The sequence below is a fragment of the Anas acuta genome, chromosome 8 (assembly GCF_963932015.1).
Source record: "Anas acuta chromosome 8, bAnaAcu1.1, whole genome shotgun sequence".
Taxonomy (NCBI): domain Eukaryota; kingdom Metazoa; phylum Chordata; class Aves; order Anseriformes; family Anatidae; genus Anas; species Anas acuta.
The window spans coordinates 6975983-7000963 of NC_088986.1; the positions used below are offsets into that span (position 1 = coordinate 6975983).

The 24981-nt window shown below is 37.5% G+C and overlaps 1 protein-coding gene across 1 annotated transcript in view; it reads left to right on the top strand.

The window, feature by feature from the left end:
* FAF1 (Fas associated factor 1) overlaps nt 1-24981 on the top strand; it is a 159308-nt gene that overhangs the window by 9084 nt on the left and 125243 nt on the right. Inside the window, exons 2-3 of the mRNA XM_068690190.1 lie at nt 5269-5337; nt 22152-22198. Of these exons, the coding sequence (XP_068546291.1) occupies nt 5269-5337; nt 22152-22198 (116 nt within the window). The remainder of the gene's footprint in view (nt 1-5268; nt 5338-22151; nt 22199-24981) is intronic.

The window sequence follows — 24981 nt, forward strand, 5'->3', positions numbered from 1 at the left end:
TAAAAGTTGCTTTAATAACCACAGGTGACTCATAGTAGGAGCAGCCTCCCTTCGGCAGGGTTGGTGCGAGGTCAGAGCGCCGGGGCATGCAGCTCGGGGGCAGCCTGGGAAGAGGGGCTGGTGGGGCCGTGGGGTGAGAGGTGCCCAGGAACCAAAACCTCTCCGTGGTGTGCGGCTCAATCTCTTCATAGGCCAGAAGGGCGTTAATGTGGAGCCTGGATCTGTGTTATGGCACTGCAGCCTTCGCTTGGCTGAGCGTCTTGGTTTAGGCTCACCTGTTGAGGGAGGCGTGCTGTGTGCTGATGCAGTTGCTTTGATGTAGTTACCGCTGTGACAGCGCCTGTGTGGATTTTCAAGAGAAGTTTCTCACTTTCTGGTTATGCGATAGGTGAACTACCGTCCTGAAGCTTTATGGGTTTGGGCAGACGTCTAGCAGATGCTGTGTTGGAGAGGGAAGTACGCAAGGAGGTGGCGAAGAAGGACATATATCTTTATGAGATAGAGAGAGCTCCAGTTGTATTACTAAATCTAATCATAACAAAACGTTGGATACTTCTGAAAGGAAACGTTTCCTAGGGTGCTGTGTGGGCAGTGATAGAGATGAATGGCTCTGCCTTCCTGGCCTTCTGCAGGAGATGCCAAAGGGTGAAGGCTTGCCTTCCCAGGTGATATCACCCATTGGATCTTGTGCCTTAAGGTGGTTTTTTCTCTGACATCGTAGTTTTGTATGAATGTTAAAAAGGTGGACTGAGCTTCAGCTGCACCAAAGTGCTGATGACAGAAAGCTCTTTTCCCATTTCATCCAGCACAGGAGAGTCCATATCAGCTGTTTCAGTATCTGAGGACTGGGCATTGGCAAGCTTAGCCTTGCTCTGAGACAGACGGGTGTGATGTTAGTGAGAGGAGAAAGTCTGTAGCTGACAACTGGTGTGAGTGCCCTGCCGATCGGTTGTCTGAGCTTGGTGCTGTGCGGGGTACTTGGAGCTGTGGCTCCGGTGTAATCCTTTTTGTTACGTGGACAGAGCCTGGTACCTGTGTTTGCATCTGCCCTGGGTTACCGCTGAGGATGTAGTTGGCAGAGTGTGTGTGGAGATCAGCTGGGTTCAAAGGGAGTTGCTTTTTCTAGCTAACTTTTAGAGGAGAGAATGCTCCATGTAATTCACTGCCATCGGGCAGCCTGATTTGAATGGCTCTGAACCCGTGGTGTGAAATGTTCGAGGCTAAAGCCCAGGCTGGGTTGGGTTAGGGGTGATTCCTTTGTGAGGGGAAAAAAAAACATGGTTACTGTTGGTAGCCAAAGGAAATACAGGATTTGCTCAGCCAAAATGTCGAGGGAGGCAGGGCTCTGAGTCACTGCTATCTCGCTGCAGGCCGTTTGGCTCAACCTGGCTGTCTGGATCCTTCTGACTGCCGCATTGTGCCTTGGCGAGGAGGGCAAGGGGCCACAGGTGAGCCGAGAGGAGTGAATTCTGCCTGGCTGCCAGATACCATTTGCTCCCGGCTTCTGTGCAACAGATGCCACCCGCTGCCTGTCAGGGCAACAGTAGCCCGGCTCTGTCTTGGAGGCGGCAGCAGCTGCCTGCTGCTCGCCCGGTGGCTGCAGTAACAGCTCGGCTCTCTGTGTGGGGAGCAGCAGTTGTCTCCTCCGCTTCGCCGTGCAACAACTGCCTGGATCTCTGCAGCAGGTGCAGGAGGAGCATTTTCAGCAGCAGCTGCCGCCAGATGGGGAAGTCAGCTGCAATCCTGCGATGTGGAGGTAGGCTAAAGCCTTCGCTGGTGAGGTGGGGGGGTCACGGAGGGGCTCAAAACCCAGATCCAGCTCTTACGCCTGCTGAGGTTAGGCTGCCCTGCAAGGGTTTTGGAAGAGCAAGCCTTCCATCACACGTTATAGCCTTCTGTAAGCACCTCCTAGGTTTGTCTTGGGTGCCTGGAAGTCTGGCTGCCCTGCAAATTTTCTCCTGTTGAATTATGTCCTCGATGGCTACTTTACTTCTTAATGGTGATTAAGGTTGCTTTAAATTTACAAATTGGACCCCTAATGGATAGCTGTGAAACTTTGCCCTCAGGATAAGCGCTCTGTCAGTAACGGAGGTGGTGGTTAAGCTGTGAAGCTACCTGAGAAACATTTTGAGAAGAGCTGTGAAACTTTACTGTATGCAAATCTAAATCTGGCTGGTAGAAACCCAGACCTGGTATGGAAAAGCAGGACGCTAAGAAAGTCAATTTAACATTTGCTAGCATTATCTTCAGAGTCCGTGCTTGTGCATTCAGTGCAAACCAGGAGTTTAGTCATCATCATACTCATTTTCCTCTGAAAATTCCCAGAAGAGACTCTCAGTCTCTAGAGAAGTGCTGTAGCTGCTGTGAAGGGTAATAATGCTATCCTAGGTTGAGAGGGAATTCAGAGAGGAGGAGAAAGCATTGTTCAAACTTTTCCACCCCCTTTGTCCTTCAGATAAATTCCTTATTTTCTTTTTGGTGCGTAAAGCTTTGCAAAACGGTAAACCTTGGAGGTTTTACCTTTACTCTGGTAGTTTAAGCTTTAAACTTTACTTGGATGATGTTCTGGCTGATGCTTGAATTAAGATTTAGTACTTTACTAGTAGGAATTTTCTTCTGAAATATTTAATGTTTTCTATTAAATAGGTCTCTTAAGAAAATAAATCTGAATTCAAAATCAGTTGAACTGAATCAAAGCAGAATTCTCAGCATCACTCAGTGTAATAACAAACGTGGTTTTGCTTCTTTGGAGCTCATATGTTCCTATATTTTGAAGGTTTTCTTATTTCTGTTCATTTTTTTTCCCACTTTGGGTAGAATTAAAGGCGTAAGAAAGCAAAACCCACACTTTATGTATTGTGAAGAGTAAGCCCTGCGATTCTTAGTCTGGCTTCCTAAAGAAGTAAGGCAAATAGGAATATGGTACCCAGGTGTCCCTACAAATAACTTTTGAACCCAGGTACCCCTCCTAATGAAATTCTTCTAAATTTCATGAAAATAGAGCCAGACAACCTGGAAAGAAGTCCATAAAAACAAGACTTTATAAGTATGCCAGCCACAGGAAAAGCCTAAATCAGCCCTTGCAATTAGGGATGAGACACAAAACCAGAAGGAGCAAGACTTCTAGTTTTGTTGCTCACAGAACCTGATGGTTTCCTGTGTAACCTTCCTGAAGAAAAGAAAAGCAAGGGTAGGGCAGGTTGTGCTGGGACTGATCTCCCCCTCCAGAAGTCCTTGGTGACATGGTTGTCGGCGAGAACTTGCTTTGTGTGCTGCTTCCTTAGGGAAATAAACGAGATGCAAACCAGGTGACTTTCTTGAATTTATAATGCAGGAAAGAAACACTTTTTAAATGTCTTATGGATGTTTAGACCAGTGATGGAACATGACTTGAGGCAGAAATTTGTACGTGAGGGTTTGTAGCGTCTGATTCAATTCTTCTTTGTGTCGAGATGTTATTCTGAAGTCACAGTCTGCTCTGAATGTGACACTAACGCATGTTAAGGAAGATCTTAAAGCCTTGGTTTTGTGGTTACGTTGAGTAGTGCTCATTCATCCATTGTCATTCAGAAATGTTTGTATCCTTTTCTATTGACAACCGGTAAAATTAGTTAATCTGGAAAGTGAAATCTTGACAATTAATTTTGAGCAGTACTAAAACTAAAGGCGATTGTAAAAATGGTACGAGGGCGTTCCACGAAACTGCTCTTCTTGCTTATTAAGAATTGTATACAGGTGTTAAAAGATAACAGAAGGAGACATGCTGGTTGGAACAGCATAATGCTCTGAAAAGTCATGTAGGGTTTACTGGGCTGATAAATTGCAAATAGCGGCTTTTGGTTGCTCAGTTGGCCAGATTTTAAGTGTATTTCTCTTTGCTTTTGGAACCTCAGACTGTCACTTCAGCAAAAGTTCAACTGGCTTTTTTTTTTTAATTTCTTTCTTTTAGTCATACATTTATTGTTGCAAACTGAGAGAAAAGTCAAGCCCAAACATGGAAAATGTGTGACCTGATGGCTTTGTATGTTTTGGGAGGGGGGAGGTAAAAAAAAAAAAAAAAAAAAAAAAAAAGGTTTTCTTCTGTGCTCCTACCCCCCTGCCATTTTCCTCTTTTAGCACATAAAGGAAAACGGGACATCATTGCAATTGGGAAGAGTGATCTGTTTGCTGCTGCGAACTCTGTAGTAGTGCTAGTAAAACATTGTTTTTTTTTTTATATAGCTGATATAAAACTTAATATATAAATATATTTTTATTCAACTGTGTGGTGGAGCAGAGGGAACGCTGTTATGCTTCAGATCTTGTAAAAGTCTGAACTCATCATTGTGCTTGAATACTGAGGATAGCTTTGATTATGATGAAAGATAAATTCTAGAGAGAAGCGTAACTGTGTCTGTTTTTTCCATCTGAAATACATCTGATACCATTCAGTGTGAAAGGTAGCGACTGCGTGGCAGAATGAATAGCAGCGCTCTGTCAGCTGAAGTTGAATAGTTGGAAAGGTATTGATAGCAAAAAAAGAGGGTGCTGGACCAAGGTTTTCACTGAGCAAGGTGCTCTCCTGTATTTGGAATTAAGCTCAATTTACAGTACCATTTTGATGGATGTTACCACTACTTTAAAAATCCTGTTGCATTACATTTGTTGAACTATTATTCCAGCCAGTGTATAGGGCTAGAACGATATGCGAGTTTTTTCCTTTTATCTGAAAGGAAAACACTTTAAATGTTCCATTAGATAGTCTTAATTTTAAATAGTTTCACAAGGGTGCTCCTTTGCACTTGGATGGGTCAGAAAGTCACACTTGCCACCTTCTTCTCCACTTACAGGGCTGTGTAACACCCGCAGTGTGTAGGGGTATCAAGTGATGGTGGAAGCTGTAGAGTTGGGTTTGGTTTTAGACAACAACAACGCAAACTTCAAATAAGTATTTTTGTGGTTCATTTAAGGTAATAGAAGTGTTTCAGAGCTTTGAACCTGGAAATCTCAAAGTACCTTTATGAGACCACGCTGTTGTCCTGTTACAAACAACTACTTGTTTCTGTGTGTGGCTTGCTCAAGGTTACAGAAGAATTCCTGGTGGAAGAGGGAACTATATCCAAGCCTCTGGATGCTTGAAACTTGAAATCTAATTTTTGCATTATCCTCTTCTAACAGAAATCAAAGACCTATACATTTCCTGTCATTCTGCTGAAATTAATTAATTCATAAGTATTAATAATTTGATCAATGCTTTTAATTCAGTTTACTGTTTCTTTTTCTTTCCAGGCATGTACTGGTATAGAAAATATTGATGAAGCTATAACTTTGCTTGAACAAAATAACTGGGACTTAGTGGTAAGTATTTGTAAGAAAATGACTTTAGATCAACAGCAATGTGCCATCTTGCTGAGACAGCTATTATCTTTATTTCAAGTTTGCATGTTTCTTATGGCTGGGGCAAGCAAGTTATCTGCAGACTCTGGTCTGCTAAAGCCTCATTGTCAGGTAACAAAATACCAAGTTGCACATACCCTGGTATACTTTGATTGTCTTCATGCCTACTTTATTTGTTTATTTTTCTTTAAATCAGCATTTCACATCATGTTTAGTTTCCTGTTTGTTTAGTTCTATGCTTAATTTTTGTAGGTAGTGTAAGTAGGGCAGCATTTTTGGAAGACATCTTGCACATGCACACAAGAATTTTGAGGAGTTAAGTGCCTGTGGAAAAAATAAGAACATCTCCAGTTCTTAATGTTTTTAGTTAAAAATGAGATATTTGCTCCTCTATTGCTAATTGACATGCAGAATTCAGTCAGAGATTAAGTCTGTACCTGATTCAGATTTGGTGTTATCCAGATGCAAACAGAAAAACCAGCAAGCTCACCCTAAAAAGACTGTTGCCTAGTTTGTAACAGGGTTCATCGTGCAGACAAATACAAGGAAAACAATAAAACAGGTTTATGTATTTTAAGGTGAACTTTCTGCCCATGCAGAGAGTTATCAGCATGAATAAAGAAACTCCATGTTTTAATGGTTACAAACTGAGTATCGCAGAGATGGTGAAGTTTTAAGCAGTGCTTGCTAGGAGGAATGTCGTGTTTTGAAGCACAATGATTAAAATGACACGTAATATTGTAACCTATTGTAATCAAACTCTGTACTCCAATCTTAATGTTTAATGTTGAAGCTTAATGTTTAAAGTCAGTGTTGGGTGAAGTGTACCACGTCTTTATTTGCCATGTGTCAGTATATGAGCAGGAATGAGACAACAGCGTGCAAAAGGGTGTGTACATATCATCGTCTTTAAACAGGAAAACCCAAGTGTGTGTTGGCAGACTGGTACTGTTAAAAAAAACATCTTTTGCCACAGTAGTTTGTTGTGTTGTAATGGGGGCTGTTTTGAAAATTAGTGTTTGTTATGTGAAGGCAAAGAATGCCTTATGCATTCTCTCTAGGTCTTAAGGTTTTCAATATGAAGCATTAAATCAGCTGAATATGATTGTGAGGGTTTTGTAAAGTGTATGCTAAACATACAGTAGATGCTCACAGGTGATGTTGAAAAAGAGAATAATGATGACAAATGTTAAAAACAACTAAGTGGATTTGTTTTTTATTTATTTATGCTCATTCTGGAGTCTCAAAAGAAAAAATAAAGGGAGTGGAGTACTTACAGCTATGAGAATCCCTTTCCATATTTCATTTTGTTAGTGATGATTAAATGATCTAGCAGTAGAACACAGTGGGAAAGAAGTAATGACCCAAAAATGCAAGCTTAAAAAAAGCATAAGGAAAGTCAGACAGGAAAGAAAATTAGGGATCTAAGAGGTACTTCAGGAAATTGTCTTTGAAAAGGAAATGGTAAGTTGTGGAAGAAAAATAAATGAATTAAGGTGAATAAAAGTGACGAAGATGTACTAAGTCTGTCATTAGAAGGGCACTGGCTGTTTTTTCTTTTTTTTTTTTTTTATGAAGAGCAACCTTCTTATAAAAAGGAGTGGAAACTAAGTTATACAGAAGAGTGAGGAAAGAGGAGAGAAGGCAAAAGGAATTTGAAGGCAGAAAATAAGAAGAAAAAGTTTCTAGCTTGAGAGAAAATTAAACATCTCATTGTTAGGCAAGGGGTTTTAGCTTTTCAAAAATCAAAGCAGCACATGAAAAAAGGTTCAATACTTAAGGGAAACATAGGGATTTTGTGTTTTAAAATTGAAATTGTAGAATAAAATTGTAATTTTGCCTGGTATGTGAGCTTTTTTTTTTTTTTTTTTTTTTTTGAGAGGCTTATTGCATAGGTCTTTAGTGTGTGCATGTAGTGGAGTTGTGTGTGTGTGCATGTCCCTGGTGATTCAGTAGGCAAGTACAGAATCAGCCACAGGAAATGAGGGAGGAGGGAAGGCTTTGTTTTTGATTAAACAAAAAGGTCTTGGATGTTTTTAGCTCAAATGAAATTTTTAAAAATGTATATGCAACAAGCGTCATGCTCCATGGATTTTGTTTTCAGGTAGTTTTTTGAGATTTTTTTTGTTTGCGCTGATGCAGTATTCCTACTGCTTGCTTTCTAAATACTTTTTTTTTCCTGGTCTTGTTAGTAGATTTTAGTATCAAGTGTTAAAATGTCGTGTATGTCTTTCCTGTTACTTGAGTGAATGTTGCTGTGTTTTCCATTTTTTGGACATTAGGTCTTACTTGTAAAGAAAATCAAATATTGCCAAAGGAACTCCTTTCTTGGTTTAGTTCTAATAGCCACTTTTTTTTTTTTAAAAAAGAAGAATACATCTGAATTCTTTTTTCTTTGTAGTTTAGGATTGAAATAGCAGCTTTCTGTTTCTGAACTTTTAAAAATCCATTTTCAATCTTCAAACCCTTAGAAGTCTTCACGTCTCTTCTTCTATATGGGATACTTACAGACAATATAAACAACTTTTCTTCCACCTGGAACCAAACAACTTGGATTTAAACTTGAGTTGTGTATATTTTTGCAGTGTTCAAATCATGTTTGTAGCTGTTTGAAGGGATACAGGAAGCTGTCATTCATGAATGTTGTGTTGGCTTTGTTCAAGTGCTGAAAATCAAGTTTATCATGTGAGCGCTGCAGAAGAATTCACGTGCAGTAACAACACATGAATTGTCTGGTGGGATCATGAAGTCGTAGCAATCTTACCAATAATAAGTTTCCTACTGTTGCATACGACTTGGCCTTTGTGGCAATCTGCTGCATAAAGCAGCTTAATTTTTTGGTGTGTATTGGCACACAGTAGCCTAGTTTCTGTCTTTAAGGCCAAGAAGTAAAAAGTTCTCTGTCACTTGAAAACCTGTAAGATTAACACAGATAGTACAGTGATGTCTCATCTCTATGAAACTGTTTTCCAGTAAAAGGATCCAGCAACACTTAAGCCTGCTGGGATTGCTAATACGTTATTTCCTGAGTGTTGTTTCTTTGACATCTATAAATTTACAATAATTTTTAACATCTGAGGAAGCGAAAGTTAGGAATTTGCATGCTATAAGATTTGATGTTTTTATGGCTTGTTCATTCAAACTGTGGCCTTCTGTTTTGGCATTTGAAGGTAAGTTACATTTATATTGTCATTCTTAAACTTTGTGTAAAGACAATAAAAAAAGTATGAAAAATCCCAAGTATGTGTCTTTTGAAGTGTTTCCAATGATTGTCTGTGTTTGAAGGAAATGACCTATTCATGCAATAACTTGTAATCTGCTTCTTGGCTCTCTGTGATACAGCCTTCATGCACATGAGGTTGTTACCTGTGTGATGATAGTTCTCTGTTCTCCTGATATCAAATACCAGCGTCTGCGCATAAACCTAATCTCCTGTACCTTTCATCGATTTAATGACAAACACAAATCCTTCGCATTTAGCAAGACTTTGTATTCTCCACTAGTAGTCAGAACAGGATTTCTGAATGAAAAACTGGATTGAACACACTTAATTTTTTACTTTTTCCAGTATGACCATTCCTGTTGTTACTCATTCAGAGGTGACTAATTTAAAGTTGTTTTTATTTCAGTCTTTTCCAGTAGATGTGGTGATGTTAGGCACTGCTTAGCATATCACTTTAAGAGGATAATCATTTTCATCAAAATAAAGGTGGGGTTATCCCATGGTCACTTGCCTGTAAACACTGTATGTAATTAAAAAAAATAATCTTAAAAATATCTGGTTTTTATTTTTGATGTAGACTCTTGAAATGCCCTTTGTGCCTTCCTGCTATACTTAGTTTTGTTATTCCATGCTCAAAGCACAGTGTGATTGCAGTGAAGCCAGCATCTGAGTGCACCTGCAAATGACTTGCAGTTTCTCTCATACAGTTTCTAAGAATCAGCTGACAAAAAGCATTTCTATACATTGGGAGGAGAAAACTGTACATTTTGAACAACTGTTTTTATAAAGCTTCCACACTCAACTATAGGTTATTTTCTTTTTGATGGATAACGTGTACGGATGATTAGCTTGTGTTTTTTAGTTCACTTTTTAAAACCTCTTAAATCATTGTTATTTGTCAGGGTTTTTAATATAAGTATCCGTTTTGTTTACATGTATATGCTTGTATTTCTTTCCAAAAGACAACATCACATAGAAATGAATAGACTTACGTACTTATTAAAACAAAAAAAAGGGGAAAAAAAAAAAACGAACTGAAAAAAGTGAGTGAGGGCTTCACAATTTTTCTTTTTAACTTCTGTTGGAAGTGCCATTTTAGATGAAATTCCTAGGCAGAAAATGGTCTGTTGCCTCTTGACAGTTACCAACCATCCATTATTTGTATCTTTTACTTTCTAACCACTACCCTAGTTCTTTTCCTAACAATGTGCAGTAAATAAATCACAGTACCAGCTGGTAAGAACTAAAACACTAATGATTACTTTTATCTTTTTTTCCCCAACTGATTAGCCCCGGAGAAGCTTTGATGAGTTACCTCTTTGTATGTTTTTGTTTTTTTTTTTTTTTTAATCGATCTGAATTAGCCTGCCCCCAGAAGGCAGATGATTAATTTACTTGGCATGAGGCCATTTCTCTTGTTGAAACATGGGACAATATCGTCATGTGCGTAGCAGCTCCCGTTTCATTCTAAGCTGTATTTCAGTGCCTGCAGAACCAGGACTACACATGGTGTTTGGCGGTTCACCACATTTGCCCCTTCTGCCTGCTATTGTTGACCTGCTGTTTTCTGTACTTCAGACTTGCATACTGAATATGGCACACATTTGACAGCACTTCATGTGGGGTTGGTGAAGTTTATGGTGTGCTCTCATTAGGACTGGATCTGAAGGGTTTTGCCTGTTAGGAGCACAGACGTATCTGTGCATTAAGAGCATCCTCCTGGGGGTCAAATGAACAGTTGTGTCCACCTATGGGAACTAGAGGTTTGTATTCTCCCCGTGCCTTTATTTTTCTTTTTTCCTTCCCTTCTGCATGAGTGTCCTGTCAAGTGACTGCGCCGAGTAGCCTGGATAGCCTTGAAAACCCTGCTGCCAGCAGAGCTGAGGAAGAAGGAAGCCCAGAGCTGTAATGCCAAGTCATGGTGGCGGATGGGCTTCTTGCTGGTGTGGGTGTGCTGCGGGCACGGTGCCTGTTGTCCAGGAAATACAGGAGTTGCAAGTTCCTTGTGTGTCCAACTGCAGCATTAACCTCTTGTAGCAGGAAACAATTAAATTACGTGTGAACTTTTTGTTTTACAGAGGCCCACAGAGGTCTCTTTTGGAAGTCATTACTGTGGTTTCTGTTAAATCAGGATCCCTGCTCACAAAAAATCCTTTGATTTCTCATTCTCTATATTGACAGCTGTTTTGCAGCTCCCAAAGTGACATTTCCGTATCTTTGAGCTAGCTCAGATGCATGCTGTGCATCTTATATGCAAGTTTGGGGCAGCTGGGTGGTAGCAAAGAAGACTAGCTCTTCTTAAACTATGAATATTAAATCCATTATTATTTTTTTTACTTTTGAATGCCTTCATCTCGAATAAAACAAATGTTTCATTTTCATTTATCTTTTATATTTATATCTTGTATATCTTCTAACACTGAAGACCCTATGGGACGTGCAGATCTATAGGTAGTTGTAAGCATGGTATGGTTTTCCATATAGTAGTATGCAGTCATCTATTAAGGGATAAAAAAAAATAGGCACACACACAAAAAAACAACAACTACTAGTTACAGAGGAAATTAAGATTCTTTGCTTGCAGAATGCAGAATAAGAGTCCTTCTTTGTCACCTCAGTCACGTTCTTCAAGGAAGGAGGGTTACCTCTGATAGTAACAAGGTCCTACCACATCCCAACTGCTTTCACCTGCGACTTTTAACAGTGGCACCAGTTGATACCATGGGTGCTGTGTTCAGTATATCACTACTGGGACACTGATTTTGTGAGCAGGGAGTGCAATTGATCCTGTTATGTCTCTGTATCAGCCTTGGTCCTGTGCGTGCAAGCGCTCTGCTAGACATCACAGAGTGGTCTACAAAGCAAACAGAGTTTAAGCTAAAATGGAGCCAAGAGCAATAAAAATGTCGTGTACACGTTGTGACACGTGCAAGCAAGGAAACAAGCATAGTAAAGGGAGAATACAAGTAGCAAATACATAGCTTTTGTGTTCTACACTTCTGATTGTTTTGAATAAAGCCATTATTTTTATACAGAAATTGGTCCTTGGATGGCTTTTTTGTTTCTTCCCCAGAAAACTTAGGTGGTCTTTGGGTTTGTTTTCTTGTTTGGATGACCCTTTGCTCTTTAAAAAGAGGTTGAGAAACACTGCTTGAATCATGTTAACATTGCCGTATCTTGAGATTTTGTTTTTTTCCCCTCAGGAAACCCATTAAAGTTGTAATCAAAGCTGTAGCTGCTGATATTGTGTAAATACTGAAGAACCTCAAGTTTCACAGTGTTCCATATGTAAAGAAAGGCTGGGAAGGGAGCAATTCCTGGCTTGCCCGTAGATAAAGATTTGAAAACTGAAATGAGTTGTTTTCCTCATCACCAGTCTGTACTGAATTCCCGTAGATCTTGCCTGGGACTATTCAGGCCAAAAAAAAAAAAAAGACCCAAACTCACAAAATGCTCCTTTACCGCAACAATTGATAGTTGTCATGTGCTAGATTGAGAGGGACATTTGTTTTTTTCAGGTTAGTTCCTTTTCTTTTTGGGTTCTAAGGCAGGCGAGTGTTAGAAATACCAACTATTTCTTCTATTTCTGAGCAAATGATCACATCTGCTTAAAGAGGATGAAACGTTGTCTTGGGAAGATTGGGTTGGTGAAAACAGTTTCTGAAAATGTTTTTTATTTACTTAGTAGGGGACTGTTTAGGTAGTTAGGGCTCACTTAGGTATTTACAGCTCGTTTTGGTCTACTATGACTGAGGCTGAGGGGTGTAAAGTTTACAACTTGATGGAAACCATGAAGTGGAATTACGTATTCAATTTTTTCTTTCTTTGTCCTCCAGTTCGAGGGCGTTTTTTTTGGAGTGATGGAAAAAAAATAATGGATATCTCTCAAGGAGGTGGGATTGTTGTGTGTTGTCTTGTCTTTTCTAAGGCTGTTAAAAGAGTCATGGCTCTAAATCCCTGTGTTAGTGCTGTCTCATGTATGGTGTGCAGTTCTGTTGGTTCAACAGAAGGGACTAATTCTCACACTGCTGTTTGCAGGAGGGTGTGTAATGGGTTAAGAACTGTTAGTGCAGGGTAAAACTGATGTAGCACAGACCCAAAAAACTTTTAAATTAACACCCTTTCATGCCTGTTAAACTGTGATCATTTTTCAGTATTTGTGAAGAGATCTTCCATCCCTTCACAGCTCTAGCAAATGTGATGGTTAAGCTGCAAACTGTCAGACGGTTTTGTAGACACTAAAGGGTTTATGTTAATCTCAAATTAGTTGTTTTTTTTTTTTTTTATTACTATTTATTTAATATTTCTAATAGAAAAAAGCTACTTTATTCACTGGAGCATAACTAAGGGACTGGGATTGTGTTTTCAGGCTGTGTTTTGTAGCCATGCTGCTGCGAAGGTATATAAGAAATTTTAATGTCTGGCCAGAAAGATAGCTGAGCAGATTTTTAGGAGTTTCAAGTCTTTGCTGTCAACATTGTAAAGCAATGTAATCAATGTGTCATCTTCCTAAATAATAGGTGAAATTTAGTTACTGAAGAAGTGAGCTCCTGTAAGTTTTTCTTGCTTACTGATCTAACAAGCAATGGGACTAAAAACCTTAGATTTCACTTCATGAAAGACTATTGTAAAAAAGATTTATTTATTTATTTTTGTGCTCTGAGATTAATGAAGAAGCAGGAGCTGAAATCACAGCGGTGCCCGGCAGTGTTAATGTAGCTACATGCATGCGTTACCTGCCTGCCTTACATTTCACTAATACTTATTTTCAAAGGCTTTTACCTCTGTATTGGAAATTTCTCTGCAGATTGCTTGGCATTAATTTGTCCTTAAACATTTGAATTCAAGAGCAAATTTCTGGAATATATGAATAGTTAAGTGGCTGCTAATTGGTGTTTTAAGATATCTAAAAGGAGTTCTCCATATATTACTCTGTAACTAGTTGAACTGAAAACTGCTTAAGTCTTATAAACCCGTGTTTGACAGGCAATTAGTCTGTCATGGAATCATGCTGGGAATGTACGAGTAGGAGAAAAATGAAGTAATTTATTTAATTTGAGAATCAATGTCTGCAGACGCTGCGACTATTTTGCATGTGAACCTTAATTGTGAAAGATTGTGCCATGTAAGTGAGGAGTCCTCTAGATCCACCAGACTTTCAACTTTACTGTTGAGTATCTTGACACTTTTGTCCTAGTTTTATTTATTTATTTATTTGTATGTTTCTATTTAAGCAAACTGTTTTTAGCTGGTCCTGGAAGACGTGAGTTTCTGCAGTGTCAGTAGCACAGCACAGATGTCATGAAACAGGAATATTGTAGACAAATTATACATTACATAATTTGAGTCTGTATTTTCTGGTTTCCAAACTAAGCTAAATCTTATGTAAATATTTTTTATTATTGAATAGTGATTAGGCAGTCTGTTGTCTATGGTTAGGGTAATTTGGAAACTGTCATGTAAAGTGTTTCAAGTTGTTAGACCTTTCCAGTAAGAACAATCTTATTCTATACACAGTACTTTTAGGATTTTTTTTAAATAGTCTTGTCATGAGATTTCACCCATATTATATCTTTTTAATAATTACTGGGAGCTAGTATGTCATAACAATGAGCAATTTTAAAGCTGAACAAAAAGTATGTTGGCTTGAGGTAGCCATCCCCAACCTTTGCGTTTTGGTGTTGTCATCCAAATTTACATAAAATAATTTAGAGAGGGATAGAAATGTTCAGAATATTTTTCCAGGCATAGCCTTTGTTTTATCTCTCTCTCTTGCTGTCTAGTTTAGTATTTTAAAGAGTACCAAAATACTCCTTGATATCCAGCATAAGCTTTTGTTTCTGTTAAGTTAGAAGTTGTAATAGTGTAAGTTGTGATGTTAATCACTAGAGCTGAGGTATGTGTATGTGTCAGAAGGCAGCAGATGTATCAGTCTGCTCCTCTCCCTGTACGTATGAATGGTTTTTGAGTGGTCAGTTTGGGGTAGATTCTTTTCCTTTTTTACTGTTGAAAGTAGTGTTTTGGCTTGGATAGATCCTGATCAGTAAGATTCCTTATTAATATGTTCATGCTATTTATTTTCATTGCACTATAAAAACGCACCAAGTTGGGAATTTATTCTTGAGCTTGTGCTTTGTTTGTGGAATTATGCAGTGACAATATAAAATTAAAGGGCTGTGCAAAGTGTGAGGGTTTTTTTTCCCAGGATTATAGAAGTATATCTAACTGTTGAAAGGCTTCCTAGTGCATGTCGGCATGTTGTAGGAACTACAGGAAAAAGTTTGTCGAAGCCACCAAAGAAGTAGGGAGAAATGGGAAACCACATCTAGAGTGCTAATTGTAAACTATTTCAATGCGTGCTCTCTTGCTGATGAAGTGAATCATCTGTATGAATATATTCATGTGGCATTTTTTGATGAAATGTTAATTTTTTGCTTTATTAGCAATTCTATTGTTTCGCAGCTTTTCATGAAGTATATTTGTTGTACAGAAAGCAAGCTGAAATAAAGCAGAATGCATAGAAGACATTTCATTGTAGTTCAATTACAGCTTTTGGTTAAATTTTAACCACGATGGGGACAAATGTTGGCATTCTGTAAAAACTGTGGGTGTAACTTCACGTCTAGCACTTGGAAATACTTTGAGACTTGCAAAGCTGGGGAGATGCCAGCAAGTATAAGACAAACTACAGGAAAAAGCTGACTCTCTTCTTTGCCTTGCAAAGCCTGCCAAAGATAACAAAGGTAAAGGTTGCCTCTGTTAATTTACTATGGGGACATAATTAGTAATTTTTTAAAATTTAAATATTATTGCATTCATTTAAAAATCCAAACTAAATAATACTTTTTACGACTTAAACCCAAACCAGTTTTAGTTGCTAAAATAGCAGCTTCAAAATATCTGTTTGTGTAGGAAGGTGATAGTGTGTCTTGTCTGTAACAGTATCTGGTCTGAAGTAAGTTTTATTCCTGCAGAATGCTTTACAGAGCTTTGCACTTAGAATAACAGATCGCAAACTGGTGTGTAACAGGAAAGATTTGGTATTTGCCTGAATCTGTATAGAAACCATGTTCCTCTGCTTGGGAGTCTTGTAATACAGTCTTGGTACAGAAAGGAGTGGTTGTATTACAGCTGATTTCAGTAAAGCTTTATTTTATTAATCCAGATTGTCTGTGTTATTTGCCAAATACTTAAAGCATGTTTTTATCAATGTCATTTATGTGGACTTTACTGTTTGTTCCCAAATTTTCCTTTTTTATTGTTATAGTCTGATCATAGGAAAAGTCCACATATATTCTTACTTACTGTAGAGTTTCCTGAAGTCATGGTATTAGCAGGTCAGAACAAATGTTTCTATAGACCTACATCTCCATTACCTGTTTAAAAAACTAGTAATGCTAATATCACTTCTGTTAAAAATGCCATCCAAAACTAATTTTTGACAAATAGAGAGCTAGTAGAAGAACATTACTTATTGAAATGTGCAGAACTCTGTGAGTAGCTTTCATTGTAAGCAATACTTCTGTGTTCAGAAGGAACCAATCTTGATGCTGCTGCCATTTTGCTTTACTTTGTGTACTCCTTTTTCACACAGTTTTAAAGTTTGGATGAAATTTAAAATTCACTTTTTTTTTTTTTTTTTTGTCCTTTCATGCATATTTTGTCTCACTGGTGCTCTTCTTTATCACTTATTTATTTGTTATTCCTCTCTGGATAACATTTTTTTTTTTTTTAAAGCATAACATTGTACTACCTGTTTGGAGTTTTATCATCTATTTATTTTGTTTGAATACAAAATAAAATAATGGATTTAAAATCTTTGGGATTAAGCAACTATAATTTATTACATGAAAGCAACAAAGTTAGAATAAGAACATTGCATTTCACAGGGAATATCACATTTAATCCAGACTAGGAGAAGAATTAATTGCAATGACCTTACAGTTACAAACAGAATAGCATAAATAACCCTTTCTGTACTTTGGGAATATCATAAAATACAAAATATAAGAAATATTTTTCCAGTGTAGTTTAGATTGCTTAGTGAGGGGCTTTTAGTATATTTTATTAAACTTTTAATTTCTTAAAAATATATATATATATATATATATATATTTTATAGATTCAGAAAATCTTGACTGGTCCTCAAGCAGGATGAGTCGATTGCATCCAGGAATACTCATTGTTTTTTGCAAAATACAACTGTTACCAATTCTTTATTCTTCAGAACCCAAAACACTGCATTTGATGTCTCTCCCTCTATAGTGAGGTTTTGTATGTATGTTTTGGTGCTATATTCTGTGTTATCAGACTGAGAAATAAATATAGGATTAAATGATGAAAGGGTCAGTTAGGTATTAAGATAAGTTTTTGTTTGTTTTGTAGTGTGAATCAGCGAACCAACCGTTTCTGTTATATTTCTAAATATAGTCCAGCAAGCTACCACTACAACATCCTCTGAGATAGTGATAGATAGAGCAGCCTTTGCTTTAGCTAACGTAGGAAGCAGCATGGGAAAAACTTTCTGAATTTGTGGTTTGAGAGCAACTGTTTAGATACTAAGGAAGTCTTAAATACATAATAGGAAGAAAAGGCAAAATGAGCAGGAAAGCCACAAAACGCAGAACTTTGTTCCTTTAGCATACCATGCATTTTTAAAACTGAAGTAAAATGTAAATTGTAACATTTGGGCAAGAATATTGCTTATTGAAGGACATAATAAATGAATCCTTTTATCAAAGAGAGCTTTAAGTGAGTTTCATAGCAAGAATTGAAGATATGGATCATGAGGCTATTGCATTATTTAATGTGGAATAGAACAGAAAACGAGAAATCTTTTTGTGCTGGACTGACAGAATACCAGGGTATTGTAAGAAAATGCCCCCTGAGCAAGTGCCTCGGTTTTATTTCCCTGTGACTTTCTCTGAAGCAGTAGATGCTGTTTGGTTGGCCACCCCTGGATTTTGGATGAAATCATCTGCGCAGCAGTTCCTATTGCCCTGTGTCTGTGTCTCACTCATGTGGTTTGTTTAATGTAAACCTCCTCAATTCTTAGCTAAACCAATGTAAAGCTCTGTGTGGCCTTCATTAAGTAGACTGAAGTGGTCTTGTTGAATTTAATCAAACCTAAATAAAGCTTTTAAAATTCTGTGTGAGATGATTCATGCATAAACTTGTACTGGTTGCATTAAGCTGATGTGGTTATTTATCTCAATGTTACTCATGCAGCTTTTACATGTGCATGGCATTTACAGCTCTCTAACCCCTTTTTCTGAAAGTGTTGCTCTTCTAGCATGAGCTTCTGCTTGAACTTGCTTTCTTTTGCTTAGAGATATGCTTTCTAGTACCCTGGTTTGGTAAGTCATGCTTCCCAAGATCCGTTTCACTCATTCAAGATACCCAGGTTGTTTCCTGAAGAGACTCCGTAATTTCTGCATATCAGACTCTATCCTGCTCACTGCTGGTTTTCATTGAAGTAGGGGTTTGAATGTGGAAAATTGTTAAAGGATTTGTGTTTCTATGGTAGGGTTTGAATCCATTAGCCAAAACTTGCGTGGTATGGAGATTGGGAAGGAGAGGGGCCAACACGTCTGTAAAAGCAGCTCTTCTCCCACCTCACCCTTTGGAAAGGCCTTTGACTCTGCTCTTGTCTGGGCCTGGTTTTAGCTCTTCACATAATTCATCTAAGTATCCCTTCTAAATGCTGGAAATGAAACCTTGAAACCTTCCATCTGTACTTGGAGACGAAGGAATTCCCAGCCTTGTTTGTGTACGCAGCCAGTATACATAGACCTCTGCTTTTAAATAAATCCACTCTGTTTTTGAACCTAGTGATAACCACTGAGTACTTCAAGCTTAGGAGACAAGTTTTTGTGCTGTCTTTAATACCTCAGTTCATTCATAATTATTCCTAGGAACCTTCTTGCCATCCAGCATGAGAGTCACCATAAGATATGCTTAATTGTTTTTAACAGGTTAGTGCTAGAATTGTGTGCTTGGAGAGAAGTCAACATTGCTGTTTCATCAGCTTATTGAGAAATGGTGGTTCTTGTTTTTCTTCAACCATGTTTTGTACTGGTTAAAAAAAAAAAAGTCACATTTAGGCAGAGTGGACGAATCCATTTCCTTGATAGCCTTTGAGGAAAGGCTTTATGCTTTGCAGCATTCTTCAGGCACTTAAATATTTCTAGTGCGCAGAGTAATTTTCCACTTAAGCTGAGCTTAACTCTTTAAATGAAGACAGCATTAGAACAGACAAAAAAACACTGAAGCTGTGGTACCTTGTAGTGGATACTAGTGGCTGTGTGGAGTGAGAACAGGGTAGGCACACGGTGCTGCTTCCCATGTAGCGCTCCGAAGCTGAAGACGTTTTCCGAGCCAGACATGGCATCTTTATTTAATAACCCATGGATAGATTTACTGCACCTGTTATTAAAACTGTTTCAAGGGAAATATATCTCTTTAATTACTGTATATTAGTCACACAGGCTGGTTTTGATGATCAAATGATCCCTGTTTGGAAAGACAAAAATTTAATATCTTTGAATGTTTGCTTAACCACAGAGACCTGATCCTCTCTCAAAGGGGACTGACACTGGGGAAGAAGAGTCTGGAACTGTCTTAATAACATGTTCATTTATTTTTATTTTTTTATTCACAACCTTCCTGCTATGAAACCGTAAGGTGGATGGTTGTTCCCTTTTCTTTGCAGTGTCTACTTACAGATATCTTGGAAGAACATGGATATTTAATATTTATTCAATATCTACATGTGCACTGCCACCATTTGTTATCTACATCATTTTAGTCTTCCATCTTGCTTAACAAACAGTGTCCAGACTCTTTATTTTTACTATGTGGTTAGTAGAGGTCTTTCCATCAAAAAAAGTACATAATGCTGCAGCTGTTTTTTTCTTACTGCTGTGCCCCTTAAATGTCATCAAGTTTACAGAACCGAGGATGTGAACAAGTGTATTATTCATTTTTAAAGAAAATAGCTTGCAGCCTCTATCATATTTGGCCCCTCTGACTAGACTTAAAATAAAATAAAATAAAATAAAATAAAATAAAATACAGGCTTTGACGAAAGAAGTGTGGAAGTGCTGTGCTATATTTCTTCGTTACTGAGGCAGCTTCTTTTGCTCCAAGAGACAGCTTCTGTTGTCAGCAGATGGTCATTGGTGTGTTAATCCTGCAGTACAAGAACCTGTATTTGCTCTTCATATCCTACAGATACAAAATAAAGGATATTTTTGTCTTTTGACCAAATTGTGTATGTTACTAAAGAGTATTGGGGTGGGGAGGGGAGATGTCAATTCAGAAAAACCCAAACAAACCAAAACCTCTCACTTCTTCCTGGAGACTTATTAGATGAACATGATCAAGAGCTATGTATGACTGCAAAAACCACAGTGATGATAAACAAGACACGTTAAAAAGAAACCACTGATTATTGCCATGCACAGCGGATAAACTGATTTAAAACGTGTTCTGGTAGGAAGCTTTGTTTTCACTGTAATTTGATGCAGCCTTATGGGTAACTGCTGTAGTTTAGAGATACCTGCAGCCCTTCTGCTTGTCTGCTTTTTCTGCTGTCATTAGTGTAATATTTTATCTAAATAAATGACAAGTCTTATTCAGTATCATGGTTTCTTCACTGAGTTAAGTAGTAGTGCATTTTTGACTTCATTATTAATTCTTATTTATTAATGGAAATTGTAAAACTTCATGCTTATGTATTCAGAGAAAAAGCATCAGGTTTAAATCTGGATTTACTCCGCTTTTGTATTTATTGGGCATTTCTTATTTAAGCCACATTTTTTAATGTTAAGTTGTAAAAATGATGATAGATTATGACAGTCCGTAGTTCAGTTACAGTATTAGATTTCATCCTCCTGAAGCACTAAATAGTCTATGAGCCTCTAAATTTTAGCCGTATTCATCAAGGACCAGATACTTATTCACCAGATATACTGGCCAGCTGTTCAGGCATAGCTGACATATTATAAGAATGGATAAAAGTGATAGTAGAAATTGTGGTAGAAGAAATATAGGAATTGGTGGTATAGCAGAAATAGAAAATCAGTGAGATGCTACAAGCTCTCTTCAATGTCACCCTCAAGCCTACCAAATTAAAAAAAAAAAAAAAGTGAAAACAATAGTGATTATAAAGATTATCAAAACTCAAAATTAGCATTTCAATTTTTTTTTTTTAACATATTTTTTCTCATTCCTTGTCAAATTCCCTCCAGTGCTATTCCCCTTTATGTGCCCATTGCTGGGCCCTGCTTAAAAGCCTTAGGTGAGGTGGGGTTCTGACTTCTCTACTCCCGTATCTTCCAACAATAATCAGAACAGAATTGAAACAGCTGAGTAGTGAAATGTGTAAGCCATCATTGCTAGCTCGTGTGGTATCACTTTCACTGCACTTCAAGTCTGAAAAATCCTAGCATCAAGGAGATTGTGGAACCTTTTTTTTTTTTTTTTTTTTTTTTTTTTGTGGTATAAAACAGCCTGCAAGAAGTTATCTCCTAAATACTGTTGAAGAGAGTCTTACTCTTTTTCAACTTTTTTGCTCTTCCTGGCTTTGTATGTGCTTTGGTTGATATATAAACGTACGTAGTGCCAGATGTGCTGGAAATGCGTTACAGCTTCCCACAAGGTAGAATGGCGCTATGCTAGATCAGGCTGAGAAAACAATTTTGTCAGAAGTGGGTTTTTGGACTTAAAACTGGGATATGTTGTGTGGCTATTCTAAACAAAAGACATTTTAATATCAAAGAGATATTATTACAAAACTTTTATAGGTAATACCTCTGTAATTTTAAATAAGAGGCCTAAGCAACTCGCCAGGTTTGGGCCCAGTCTCACACCTACGCTTAAGTAATATATTGTTTATTTTGGTAATCTGAGCAGCATAGGATGATACCTAGCTGCATAAACTGTATTTTAAAAATATTTCCTTTTGTGTGTGAAGATTGGTTGAATTTGAGGAGGGGTAGTTTGTATTTCTGTGAGTCCGTGGCACATGGGTGTACTTCAGAGACTAGACCAGAAGACTTCGAACTTGGATGTATGTGGTGTATGTATGGGTGTATGTGCAGCTGAGCAGGGTCTTAGGTTTGTGTAGGCCTGATACTTCTGGGAAACACGAGAACTTCTGTAAATGTAATTGTCTGTGCACAGTTAGCTTGACGTGTCTGAAAGCTGCATTTTTAACACTTTGTACGCTTCCTACGATTTACTGAGCACAGGCCATGAGCTTGATTCCTGTGCATTACACCTGGGAAATCCATCACACACACACACACAGGAGCCTGAACATCAGTTCATGTTCATTTCCACCTAGCTAAGTTTTATTTTTTTATTATTATTATTTTAAGAGTGTACTTCAATGGCAATATTGTTTACCAAGAATATTCACTTAGTGGAGAACATTTTACAATACATTTTAAAGCAAGTTAATCACTTCTTAAAACATATTATAGGAATCTTTCTGATTTATTGTTATTTCTCTGCATGTTTGATTGAAAATTTATTTTTTTCCTTTCAGGCAGCTATAAATGGTGTAATACCACAAGAAAACGGCATTCTGCAAAGGTAAGCACAGAGCGCTGGAGTAGTACATGCAGAGAATGATGCTGTGTAATGGTTACGGTTTTGCTCCTGAATCCGAAGATGGTGATGCACTTTCCCTTTTAAAGCAGTTTCTTGAGCTTCAAATTCAATACCCGTCAAGGCTGATTTAACTTTTTTTTTTTTCCCTCCATACTGGTGGAAAACCAGCTCAAACACCTATTCAAACTAGTTAATTTTTATTCTAAATTCATTTGTTGTTAGGTCATTCTGTAGGATTGTCCCTTTACTAGGTCTGGATGTTGATATGCTTTCTAGGAAGTCAGGACTTTGTTTTGTTATTTTTTTTCTTCCCCTAAAGGTGTAAAAATTTGTAGGACAAAACTTATGCCTGGCTAAGTATTTTCTTTTTCCTTATGCATTTTTAAGGATATCAGTATTCCATATACCTCTGGCCAAAAAAATGTTTGTTTATTACAAGTGAATTACATGCAGCAGATATTGTACTAGATAAAGTAAGGTTGCTCCCTTCTAAAAGGAGCTTTACTGACCATCTTTCAGCTTCTGAATTAAATTTTGGCTTGTATACTGATGCCTGCATATCTTGAAGTCACTGACATATGATATCCTAAGTGCTGATGAGGCAATTGAAAACAGCAGAACAAGAATTGAGCTATTGGGAGAGGCAGTAAAATAGCATTTTAGATGTTGTTGAAGAAAATACTCAATGTACTATTTTTAAAAGGTTTGTTTTGATGATTAAAGAAGATAAATTATGTAGGTAAAGTGGTGTTTTGGCATATATGTCAATACTCACTAAAGCTATCATTAAATAGTTTTTTTTTTTTTTAATTCAAGATAAAACCTTATTTGCTCAGTAAAGTTACTAGGTGTTTATTTATGGCTAGGTCTGCATAGTCCAATTCAGAACAAGCCTCTGAGTCAAGCACTATTTCTACCTATTAACATAAGCAGAGACACAGAAACAGGATTTGTTAGCAAGTCCTGACCTCAAAGCGTTTATATTCAAAATACCAGAATGCTTGCAAGCATTTTGTGAGGGGAAGGATCAAGGGGGTAGTTATACCCAACTTTGATAACAAGCAGGTCCAGTGTCCACTTACAGCTTTCTTCGGTACTAATTTATTCATTTTTAGAAATGATTAGACAATAAAGAGTGTCACAAGTAGTCTTCTTCCTTTCTCTTTCTCTCTCTCTCTCTCTTTTTTTTTTTTTTTAATTTTAATGCAAGAAGTTTAAAAGGAGACCTAGAAGGCATAGAAGGCTAGTTTCCAGAGGTTTTCAGATGAGGTTAATTTACTGACATGAAGCTTTTTATGTTCCATTACAGGTTGCCAGTCAGACATGTAGGATGCTTTCTGTGATGGAATCAAATATAATTAATACAACTGGACTTGAAGCAAGTTAATATATTGAGGGAAAAAAATACATTTTGTTTTATAATTCAATCGTGTTGACTAAAAACAAACAAACAAACAAAAACAACAAAACAACAAATACCTGAGAATCAGGATATTCTTTGCTTCTTATGTCTTTTAACAAAATGGTTACATTACTTAATTCATTGTTGGATGTCAGATTTAAAACAGACAAACAAACAAAAAACCCCAAAACCCCAAACATATTGCTTGTTGTTTATACTTTTTTAAAGCCTGAAAATAAGACTGTTTCCTCTACTCTTTAGTCCTCTGCAGTGAGTCTTTGACCTTTGGGCATGGGTGTTTGTAGCTGGGAATTCATCCTTTCGAGCCTGCTGATGTGAGAAATAGAGGAGCCACATGTTTTACAAGCATAATACGTTTTTCTTTTTCAAATGATGTGATTTGCAATAGCTTGGTACTGTTTATGCACGGTTCTGTGACGTGGGTGCCACCCATATTCACATTTTTTAAAATTTCAGTCATCCTCTAGATGACAGGTTTGACTTGTTGAAGAAACATTTCCATTGAGAAATCTCATGGTAACTTCAGGAAAGGGAGTCTTTTAAATAAGTTCTGTTCAGGAATGGAAATGAGGCAACTTGCATCTCCGCATTTCCTAAATCCTCCTTTGCACAGCTCCCATTCTTTCAGTGCATACATTTTATTAGCTCACATCCTCCGTCATGATATCCTGTAACTGCACAGGACAGACAATCTAAGTAGGGAGCACCATTTTCCTGGTAAGGACATCTACAATGCAAAGCTCTAGGCTTGTGCTGTGAAGTATCTTGTCATCAAAATCTGATTTCAGTACATCACAATTTTCTTAGGCCTCGAGTAATGTTCCTTAAATTTCATGTGTTGTTACCTTTCATTTCTAATCTCAGTTACATCTTGCAGAGTGGCTCACAGAAGAGAACAAGGTGTGCTTCTGGATAGTGAGGGTTTCCCAGTTTATTCTGACATTTATTTTGATTCTTTCCTGATTCTTATTTCCATGTGGTACAAGCCTGATGATGTAGAAAACTGGTGGTTGTCATGGTGCAAGTTTTTATATGGTCACAGCACTCCTGAAACAGGAAATAATGCTGCTTCTCAAGATAAATCTGATGTTAATTACACAGTGAACTTTAGAGTAAAAGAGTGGCTTAAATGCCTGTTTGTCGTTTAAACTGTTCTTCTATAGCTCTTCCGAGTTATTGAAATATTAATGTTAATATGAAAGTTAATTTCTAATTATTAGTAAAACAGTACTTTCAGATATGACAGTGTAGTTTATTCAAGAGACATGTGCTGTGGACCATAGTAAGTGAATAACACTGTTCATTTCACTTTGCTAATCTTTGTTTAAACATTATCAAGCTA